The 10,890-nt window shown below is 43.0% G+C and overlaps 2 protein-coding genes across 2 annotated transcripts; one reads left to right on the top strand and one right to left on the bottom strand.

Moving 5' to 3' along the window:
• Positions 1 to 642: 642 nt before the first annotated feature.
• Positions 643 to 5,684, top strand: sync (syncoilin, intermediate filament protein). Its single transcript, XM_030412511.1, has 6 exons — positions 643 to 788; positions 1,926 to 3,555; positions 3,647 to 3,861; positions 3,969 to 4,176; positions 4,325 to 4,449; positions 4,533 to 5,684. Exons 2-6 carry the CDS (start codon positions 1,990 to 1,992, stop codon positions 4,576 to 4,578), a joined length of 2,160 nt encoding a protein of 719 aa, XP_030268371.1. The 5' UTR covers positions 643 to 788; positions 1,926 to 1,989; the 3' UTR covers positions 4,579 to 5,684.
• rbbp4 (retinoblastoma binding protein 4) lies at positions 5,080 to 10,661 on the bottom strand. The gene is made up of 12 exons (XM_030412512.1): positions 10,460 to 10,661; positions 9,669 to 9,819; positions 9,413 to 9,558; positions 8,957 to 9,130; positions 8,684 to 8,799; positions 8,354 to 8,514; positions 8,127 to 8,253; positions 7,678 to 7,755; positions 7,306 to 7,382; positions 6,799 to 6,856; positions 6,582 to 6,692; positions 5,080 to 5,946 (listed from the first exon to the last, which is right to left on the bottom strand). The coding sequence occupies exons 1-12, from the start codon at positions 10,473 to 10,475 to the stop codon at positions 5,884 to 5,886; spliced, it is 1,278 nt and encodes a 425-aa protein (XP_030268372.1). The 5' UTR covers positions 10,476 to 10,661; the 3' UTR covers positions 5,080 to 5,883.
• Positions 10,662 to 10,890: the final 229 nt, after the last annotated feature.

Genomic DNA, 10,890 nt, shown 5'->3' with positions numbered 1-10,890 from the left:
TTTAGGGCGAAAACCAATCCTCCCGTGGGAAGCTGCCAGAAAATTGCAGGGAGCTATTTAAAGACTTTGTGATAATGAGGCGGCTCGGGTGGAATCCCTGAGCCATGTTCTCTTTCATCATAAACGCAGACATCATAAACCCTCCACACATACACACACCCAACTCTCAGCGACATCCATAGTAAATGGATCCAGCTGTAACTGCTCTTGTCAATCTGGCGCTACGGAAGGAACAACTAAGAGATGTCTGTGAGCTACAAGTTCCACTGAAGATTCATCATAGTGATGATCCTGCTGTCCTGAAACAAAGCACATTTCTCCTTGCATGTGACAACATTGCCATTTGATTCATGGAGGTACAGTTGTTCACGCATAAAAACACGTCAACCTTTCACAGACGTTGTTGTGAAGTCTTCTGACAAATACAAAATGAGACAAGACGACAAACACATACGGCTACCAGGTGTTCTGTATAATTCATATTGGCTCGGATTGTCAAATCCTTTAACCCTCTTGGGTTCAAACAGCCTGCTGTTGCTCCTTACTCAGTCCAGTGTTTATTAATAAACCTAAACAGATTTGAGGTAGTCATGGTCACACATAGCAGCACGCTGACTGAGGGAGGCTGGGTCAACTGTCGTTACTCCCCCTCCTCTCTCAGTTCATCTGCACACACTGCTCACACTCACTCTTTGCCGCTCACTTTGCGTTGTCGTCTGAACCTCATGTACCTTCTAACCGACTCACCCCGAGGATACCACAAAAGGCCAGAAGAAACAAGAAAAGAAGTAAGTACAACTATATTTCACGTTTACATAAATGATTGTCCGTGCAACTGATGTTGATCAAATTTGGTTGGAAGCCAAACAATGACAATTCATGCAACTCTCACAAGTCTTTCAAAACTTTTAACTTGCTCTTATTTAGCAGTTAAAAAGATGAACGTATCACATGGAGATGAAAAGAAGTTAGATTTTATGATGTAATATAAGGAGAAAAGCAAATTAGGAGGCTCAGAGCGCTCAACAAATATAGGCCAGCGCTGCCTTTGGGTGGTGGAGGTCTAAAGGAATGTGACTTGCCTGTCCTGCAGCAAGACAGCTGGTGACTGTCATGTCTTCCACAGGGCTTTGGTCAGCCATCCATAGCACAACACTGTCCAGTCCTTGGGCACTGGGAACACACAGAAGGGAGCTGTTGGTGCTGTAGATTTTTTTTTTTATCTGACCTCGTTTGACACAAACGCTCAAGCAGCGTCTTGAATTTTGGTTGAAGAGGTTTTGGCGAGGTGGCAGCAGCCATCAGCAGCTATCAGATGAATGTCACACTTGTCATCTTTGCCATTGACAGTATTGGGTCAATTTGATGAATTTACTCTCAGGGAGTCTCTGGCCAGTCTTGGCAAACACCTCAAAGGGTGAAATTACAGCTACATTATTCACCAAGGGAGAATGCAAATGCCCATCCATCGGCACAACGACATGTTATGATAATTTGCTTCTCTAATGTAATCTGTGTAATGCCACTTGCTGGAGCTTCAGATGAAAGACGGTTGTATGTGTTTACATTTGCATTGTTGCGGTGTTCATGTGAGTGCAAGAGCAGGCCTGTTTGAGGTGCGTCAGATCACTGCCAAGCAGCCAGCTGGTCCCTGGGTGATCCAGGCTATGAAGACAGCTGCTGTTAGCACACCCTTTACTCAGCAGCCCCTTGTCCAGCTCTACATGCCTGTATGTGCCAATGACATCAGCATAGTTTACTGTAGACATCTGGCCAAAACATTATCCCACCTCATCTGTTGACATGTCACCAATGCAGGCTAGGACTAGTGTTTATGACACGAGACACAACAGCCAGCTACTGCGGTTATCATGCTTAATGTGCGTCATCTAGATGGTCTAACATATGAATGTGCTTTTGTCAAGGGATGAGACAGTGGTAAAGGCTGACTTCTACATTGATATTCGCTACAAGAATTACGCTAAGCCAATGGAGGACCTGGATGACAACACCTCATCTACTGGGTTCGAGCCTCTCTTCATTAAAGAAGAGGAATCGGATCCAGACAGAATCCTGATGGAGCAAAGGGAGTGCAACACGGCGCAACCTGGGCTCACCTTCACAGGAACAATGCTGAATCAAACAGCCTTGATCAAGCCATACTTGCAGGAGATGGATGACATACTGAAAAACTGCGAGGAGCTCACCGGTATCACTTTCGAGTCAGACTTCTCAGCCGGTTACAACGAAACAAGCCTAAAGGAATCAAGTCATAGGCTCAGGAAAGAGGAAGAAGCAATGGAGAGCTGTGGAGAAAGAAGTACTTCTCCCCATGCATATCTTTCCACAAGCTATATTGACACACACATGGATGGGGCTGGATCAGAAGGCCAGCAAGTGCAAGGTCAGGCGCAAAGCCTGGGCACCATCACCAACAGGTGTGAAATGACCACAGACGCTGCTCGCCAAAGAGAAATGCCTCTTACGTCAGCGGGTAACAAACTCAGTGACACCATGGTGGAGTATGAGGGCCAGCTGTTGGGAATGTTGGCTATGCTGGAGAGCTGTATGGAAGAGGCTGGGATGGACTTTGAGCCCCAAGACTGGGTTGCAGATGAAAGTCAAGAATATGTACACATAAGTAAGAACCCTAATCTTAGCAGGGGTACGACACTGGTGCCCATTCAGCAAGTGAAGCCGATGAGGTCAGAGACCCAGCCGATGCAAGTGGAATCCTGGGCTGATCGACACGAAAGGGGAGAAGAAGTTTCCAAGGAAAGCAGAAGTGAAGTGACAGTAGGTCCAACGACAAGTGGAAGCCAGCAGAATCCCATGCTTAGCTGTGACAACATGGATGGCTTCTTAATGGATGGACTGGAAAATCAAAGGAATTCGAAAACAGACAGGATGGTTCTTGGTCCTCAATTTAGGTTTTCAGAACCGTCGCTGCCTTTGGCCAACAAAGAAAACGACCCACTGCACCTTGAGGCTACAAAGACAGGATATGCTTCTACTAATGAAGGCACAAACATAAACAAAGATGTAATTGGGATTGAAGTAGACAACACAGAATTGCAATCTGAAGAGGGACAGGAGCCAGACATGGACAGCATTGATCCGGGATCAGGCGTGAATGACCTTGCAGCACTAGGTTCTCAGATGGAGAAGTGCATTGAAGAGGTACAGCGGTTAGAAAAGAGGAGGGAGGAACTACTGGCGGAGGTGCTGGAGTTGAGAGGGAATCAAAAGAAAGATGAGGCAGAGGGGAGCAACGAAGAGGAGCCAACTGATAGCAAAGTCGCAGAGCTAATGAATGCACTGAAGAGGGAGGAAGAGGAGAGAAGAGAGGAGAGAAAGAGGGAGATTCAGAGCCTCAGGGAGGAGAGAGCAGAGGAGGAGAGGAGGATGTGGAAGGTGAACCTGGAGAGACAGGGGCTTCAGGAGGAGCTGAGAAAGCTGAAGAGGAGGCTGTTCGCCATGGCGAGGGACTGTGCTCACAACCAGCTCGCCTTGAACACCCAGCACCGTGAGGTGGAGCTGTTAAAAAGGGAAGAGGTAAGAAACCCCTAAAAAAAAAAAAAAAATCACACTCATCGTATTTTTAAGAAAACAACCAAGTAAAAATATCTTTCATCCTATAATTCAGGAGAAGCTGCAGTCACTGGTGCTCCAGCTGACAGAAGAGAGCTCCCAACTTAGGACGGCCCAACAACAACAGCTCTTAGACCAACAAGCAGAGCTTCATGCCCAGAGCTCCAATCAATCCTGCAACACCCAGGATGAGCTGACTGAGTGCAGAAGGCACTCCTGTGGAGACATCCAACAGTACCTGCAGTGTGGGCTGAAAGCACTGGAGGACAGGTACTCTTACTGTCTTTTGCTGGCGTAGCCTGACTCAGAATCATGTTTACTTGGTCACCACAACAATTTTTTTCAATTTTCTTATTGTCTATGGGTGTTTTGGGCAGGTATGAACCCATTTTGCTAGCATTGCTGAAGAGAAGGGAGGTAACAACCGGTGCCCTGGTCAAAGCCAAAGACCACGCCCAGGAGCTGAGGACACAGCTGAGACCCCTAAAGGAGGAGATCCAAAAGCTGAAGCTCCAGAGAGCTTGCTTGGAAGAAAAACTCAAACTAATTCACATACAGAGGAGAGAGGATGTGGGGCAGTACAAGGTAAGCAAGATGGCAAGTAGGGACTACATGTAAAATGGGCAAGGAGATAGAAAGAATAAAAAAAATAAAGGCAAACTGTCCAAATGTGCACCTGTAAAAGGCATAGTCACCCAATACACAAACCAATGTAGCGATACCGTTCTTACAGGAGACAGTTTATTATCTGGAGGAGAGCAGCAGAGAGCTGAAGATGGAATTAAAGATTCAGACAAGAAAAACCAAAGAGATTAAGGAGTTGAGAGACAGCCTGGCCAAGCAACTGCTCTCGTACAGGTAAGATTTGTTGAACAAGTACAATATTTGTTTTTAAACCTTAAGGCAATAGCTCTAATTGGTTAAAATATCTTTCCTCACAGGGCTGCTATTGAGGACCACAAGAAGCGTGACGAAGAGAAAACATGAGTTTTGTTTAATTACAAACTGCTTTTTTTTTTTTTTTTTTTTTATCTTCAACATAGTAAACTTCAAGGATCAATTAATGCACTTTAAACAGATTAAGACACATACAGAAAAATGACATTGAAAAGCTTTTTTAGAACAGTCTATAAAGAACTAGACTGCAACTTGTAGAGAGGTTTTTGTTATGAATAAAGGCTTTGTGTACCAGTTACTGTCTCTGCATGAAGAGTGGAGAGGGGTTTGTGTACTTATAAGGGCAACATGGCTGAAGGACTAAACACTGGGACACAGAGTTATAGAGTGAGAGTGAGTTTGGCAGGCAGCAAAGCACCAAGACGTCACACCAGACATAAAAAAGGTCTGCGCAAAGCATCATCAGGCATTACCAACTCCTTGACTAAAAGGATTGTTAAAGGTTGTTTAAAATATTTCCAAGCTTAGTAAGCCACTGATCTCATTAAACTAAGTAACAGTCATATTGAAAAATGTTGACAATACATCAGGTGGACGCAAAGACTAATGAAACACGTTTTATTAAGAATGCACTCACTGTACAAATATTGAACATATAAAAAGTTCAAACACTACTCTATCTCACGAAAACATTTAAATGATTTATGTATGAATAAGGTGAGGGGAGGTGGGACAACAAATGGACATTCAAAAACGCAATTCACTCCAAATTGTAATATCACTCAGATGTAGCTGGTGTAAAAATCTGTATCCAGAACAATTAGGTGATGACCAGACTGAAGCAATGAAAATGGCATTTTTATAACAAGCTAGCTTGCAAATAACATATGTCAAAGTAACCATCACTCTGCATAGTGCAAAGGACTCCAATTGCAATCTACTAAACTTTCCCCCCCTTGCAACTTTTCCAAGTTTTGCTGTGGCGGCCGTTTTCACTTTTTAACAGCAGGTTATTGTACATCATCTGTCAGTATGATCAAGATCTTGTGTTCTAGAAACAAATTTTATTAATTACAGAGAAAGTATTGACCAAAACATTTCAGTGTGGATGGGAGAGCCAATTTGGTTACAAAAATACATATTTCAAATGCACTACGAAAAACCTGGGTAAGATTTTTCAGGCAATATATTTAAATTAAATGAGTTCTTTACTTTGAGTATTCCAAAAAGGACCAGGGCTACACATGATGGTTTTCTTTTTGTATTTACAGTGATTTACGGCTTGTCCCACCAGTAGAGAAGGATGGGGGAAAAGTAGCTGCCTGAAACTACTGATGTGGCAGTTTGGCAGTTTGTGATGAGGCTGTAAGTAAATACACACAGCATGCAGCGGTGCTATGCTGTGGCTTCAGGGTCTGTCGAACCCTCTGGATCCTCATCGTTGTAGATGTTCTCAGCCTAAAAGGGACAATCAGTGTGTCAGTCATTCAGGCAAATAGAGTTGTTTTTGTTGTGACATATTTACAAGTCTGAGCATTTTTTTCCCCCAGTACAACAAGAAAAAGCTTAAAGCTTTCAAAGAGCCAAACTTTACCAAACAAGACAACCAAATGGTGAATTGACAGCTTTTTCTGACGTTCATTACAGTACAGGGATACAGGACGGACAGAAGTTCAGTAGCTTAAGAAAGCATTACACTGTAAAGGAAATAAACATACAACTGGGGTAGTATGCTTACCATTTTTCTCTTCTGTCTCGTCACTCTGTCCTGACTGAATTACTTAAAAATGTTCTATCAAAAATTTATCTTGACTGAGATTTTCTATTTCTATTTTCTGAAATGTCAGGAACCTCCCATCACGCAACTTTTCCCTGCAAAGAGTTGGCTTCTCAGATCCACATGATACAGTTTTTGTAAAAGACAAACGATCTTGACTGCAGACCTGCCTGCTCTCTGTAACCTTAACATGTCATTGCGATGTTTATTATCTTGTATATTGTTAAGAGGAAATAGATCCCTCTAGTTTATCAAAAAGGAACCCCATTCTCTTCCTATTTGTAATTAACAAGATTTATAAAATACGTTGTCTTACCATTTGCCAAACTTGCATAATGTTGTCTTCGGACACAGAGCAGATGACCCAGGGCTCGTTGGGGTTCCAAGAGAAGTCAGAGATCTTGGCTGTGTGTCCTCCATGAATAAACTAGATAGAAGAAAAGCCACCATTTTCGTTATTATAATAAAAGAAGATGCTAGCAATAAAAGGTAATATCTGTCTCCAAAGTTCAACAGGCTTAAATGAGACTCACCAGCAGCTCAGGTGGGCCATCCTCTGCATCTTCTGGTGACTGCTCCTCTCCGATTTTACTACAGGACAGACAGCAGAGTTCAATATTATACCAAACAATGTCACAGGAGGATTAACCTGATATGTCCACTGGATACCGAGATAGTTTTGCAGTCAAATATACACTGCGAGCGTTTCAGGTGCAGGTTGTGTTCAATACATTCAATGACTGTTCAGCAAGTCCCCTCAACTTGAAATGTATTTATCTGTGTTGCACAGTTACAGCAGAAAGAAAGAAAGCAAAAGCATCGCATTAGCAAAAAGATATACTAAGTGCATTAAGACAGCACAGCTGAAAATAAAGATACACAACGAGCTGCACTTGCAATGTGGTTGAGCCGCTCTGTTCACAGGACGGTGGATGTTACCATTAGTACTGGAATGGAGGGCATTATCTCTAGCAGTGGCAATGAAGCTGGAATGCTACACGGCTGCATTAAGTGGAGGACTGAGGTAAAATGTTGTTTACCTGAGGTCCCAGACATTGAGGCGACGGTCTGTTCCACTGGAAGCCAGTATGGTCTCATTATGAGGTGACCACTGAACCTAGAGTGGCCAGTCAGAGAACTCAAGTTAGGTCACCCTGAACAGCATCACAGATGTGTATTACTGACGCTCCCATCACATTATTTGTCAGGAACAGTTATTTCAGAGTGTGTATATCTGCCAAGTATTGATCCTTCAAACTTTTTAAATGTGTCTGAGAACTTAAAAAATGTCAACCTGTAACTGCATCTACATGATATAACTTTTTTTGTCTTTCTAACCAACTTCACAGATTTAAATACATGATATCCTCCTTAATTCAAGAAAATGTCATAAAAAGTAATAAATATCTTACCTGGAAGATTTCATCCTTGTGTGACTCGAAGGAATGCAGCTTCAGTTTCAAGTTCCTCAAGTCCCAAAGAGCCACAGTCTGTGAGCAGAAGAAAGGTTATCAGTACCTGCCTGATTTTCATAATCTCGACAATCAACCTGCAGTTACAACAGCATTATACATAGGTGTGATTGGCAAAGTACAAAAAAGCAGGAAAATATACGGCTCCACTATGTCTGTCTTTACATTTATTTTTGTCCCGTTGTTGGCTTCAGCTAAGAAAGAAATATTTCGCCCCACACACCCAAAATTCTTAGAAAGACAGTGTTTCGGGATTTCTCCGGAAGAATCAAACCCCTTATTCTAAGTATTCAGTCAAATAGTGATAGATTGTAGTATCACAGAGCTAAGCAACATGCAGTATATTGGCAAAATGGCAACATTTAATATGTTTCAGAATATAGCATTACCTTGTCTGCAGACCCAGAGGCAAGGATGAATTCACTGTAAGGGTTAAACGACAAACAGTTGACCTCTGCTGTGTGGGCATCGACTGCATGGCTGGGCTTGGAGGTGTTGTTTGAACGAGTGTCCCAACTGAGGTGAAAAATGACATTAGTCAGTGGACTTCACAAAATCACTCAACTTTTCAGGCTGAACCTTTTCTGTTTGATTTGTTCATTATAAATTTTCTTACATCATGAGCTTCTGGTCATCTGCAACAGATCCAAAGAGTGACTCATGAAGCAAGTGCCAGGAGACATCTTCCACTACGGCAGTGTGACCAGTGAAAATAGTCTTTGCATCAACAATCTTCCCCTCTTTTGGCACCGCACTTATGTCCCACAGGCAGACAGTCTGAAGATTAGGAAAGACGAGGGTTACAAATCTATCACTACTCCCAAAATCTGATGCAGAGTAGCAGGAGTCTATTGTGAGAAGAATGTTTAAATTGGTGACCCAAAAAATCTCACCAAAATTGCCTGATAATATTGAATACAGAAATAAAACCTGACTTGTCCCTTACATGGTCATCTGATGCACTAAGCAGAGAGCCAGACAGATTTGGATTCCAGGAGAGACCATAGCCTTCTTTCTGATGGCCTCTGAGCCGCAGATCGGGGCGACACTCTCCTGAAGCATCTATGGACAATGAAGCATAATGTCAATTTTTTTTTTTTTACTTGAACTAAAACAGACACACACTCAAGTATTGAATAAACAAAATACTAATGATATGCTAATTAGTTTACATTACATTCTGAACTTGTTTACAGAACAGGGACCTTCAGCAGTGTACCTGGCTTGGAGGGGTGCTTGGTGTAGTCAAACACCAGAACATCTGAGGTGGGGGTCTTGGTTGCGATGATGCAGGGGTTTTGGGGCATATAGCGGGCACGGTTCACCTCTCCTTCATGGCTGATCTTGATTTCTATCTCGATCTTGCCGCTTACAGAGCCAAAGCCTCCAAACTCTGCAAAGAAATAAAAGAAAATGAGTTTAGAGTTAACAGACGTAACGAAAAGTCAATACTGTTTTTGCTAAAAGAAACGGATGAAAAATAACTGATCTGTCCAAAACAGTCCAATTATAGACATTATAACTGAAGACGAGCTTTACCAAGTTGGTAAGAGGGGGATAATGTATGGTCTGTGTCTTTAAATCGCATGGACCTACTACAAATGTGCAGCACATTATAAATATGCCGGACTGAATAATCAAACTTATTTAGAATAGGACCACACAAGTCTCGCACCTCCTTTTTCGCTGTCATAATGTGAGGCATCAAACTGGGCGTCGTCATTGGGCAGCTGGACACTGGCAATCACTAGGTGATTCTGCTCGTCAGATGTGTGAGTGCCCAACACCAGCCGGTGCACACTGTAATCCTTCCCCTCTGGCCTGGTAAGGAGAAAAGGTTTTGTTATTAATATCATTCACACTTATTGAGACAGTGGATAATGGTGTAGACATGTGAGAATTTGTCCTGGTCCATTGTGTAAAGTGTGTACCTGGAGACATCAGGCAGCCACTGAGCAGTCAGGCTGGGCCACTCCAAAGCATGGGTCATAACCAAGTCATACAGGAAGGGGGTGTTTTTCTTCCAGATCTTGTACTCCTCATTTATCACCCTCTCCTCAACGGCATCATCAAATGCACCTGCTGAGAGTGCAGAGAGTGACAGACAAGTCATGAACAATAATCCATATCAATTTTAACTCACCTGTAATACTTGCAAGATGGGTCTACAGCTTACACACACACTGAAGGGCGAATGTCTGGATACATGCCAGTGCATCTCTGCTACAGACGAGGCATTATTGACAGTTAATGCATAGCACTGAATCAATGGCTGCCTATGGTTGTCTTTGCAGACAACTGACGGCTGATTAACGCACGTTACAGCGTGTGCTCAATGTGCGCCAGGATGTTAATACTTTTACAGAAACATAAAGACGTAAGCTTTCCTAACGCTAGCTATCACGTTTATGCTCGTGCAAGTATTAGCAAACTAGCTATCACAATTCAGTTTAGCAACGTTTGGGAGATGTACTTCGGCCTCCCTTCTAACTACGACATCATTTTGGTAGCAAACGACAACTGGTGGTCGGCGATGCGGAAACAATAGCTGTACAATGCACCAGATTGTTACAGCGCACGCAATGAAAGTTTACCCGGCTTTTGTTGTAACTGGTAAAGGCCAGCTACAGAGCCACGGTAGCTAGCCGCTACCTGAGCTAGCTAAGACATGGCAATTAACCACGTTATTTGTCGCCTAGAACAACAAAAGCCTTCAGTTTACCTTCCTTGTCCGCCATTGCAGCTATAGACCGCAGAGACTCGAGGTTTGCTGAGATGCGGAGACAAAGAGAGAGCGTTGTCTCCGGCCCTCTTGTGTGCTCTGCTTAAAACACAGAGCGAAAGACGCTAAGCTAACAGCTAGCCGAGCACCAGACTGTGAGGGAGACGTAGGTGCATTCGCGCGCTCAGGACAAGAGGGGGGGGGCTTCCCTCCACCAATCAGAGGGCGGCTCGTGCTCACCAACGGAGGGGGGCAGGATGTTGTTTCTGCCGGTTTTCCGAAAATAAAATAATAGTAGTCCTAGACAAACTATTGCAAATTCCTGTAAACGTATTAAAATAATTTTAAATACACAATAATAAATTCACAATAAATTATAAAAAATATGTTTATTTATATAATAAATTCACAATCAAGATTCTATTGTGGCT

The sequence above is a fragment of the Sparus aurata genome, chromosome 3 (genome assembly GCF_900880675.1).
Source record: "Sparus aurata chromosome 3, fSpaAur1.1, whole genome shotgun sequence".
NCBI lineage: Eukaryota > Metazoa > Chordata > Actinopteri > Spariformes > Sparidae > Sparus > Sparus aurata.
This window is presented reverse-complemented; position numbering and strand designations above follow the sequence as displayed.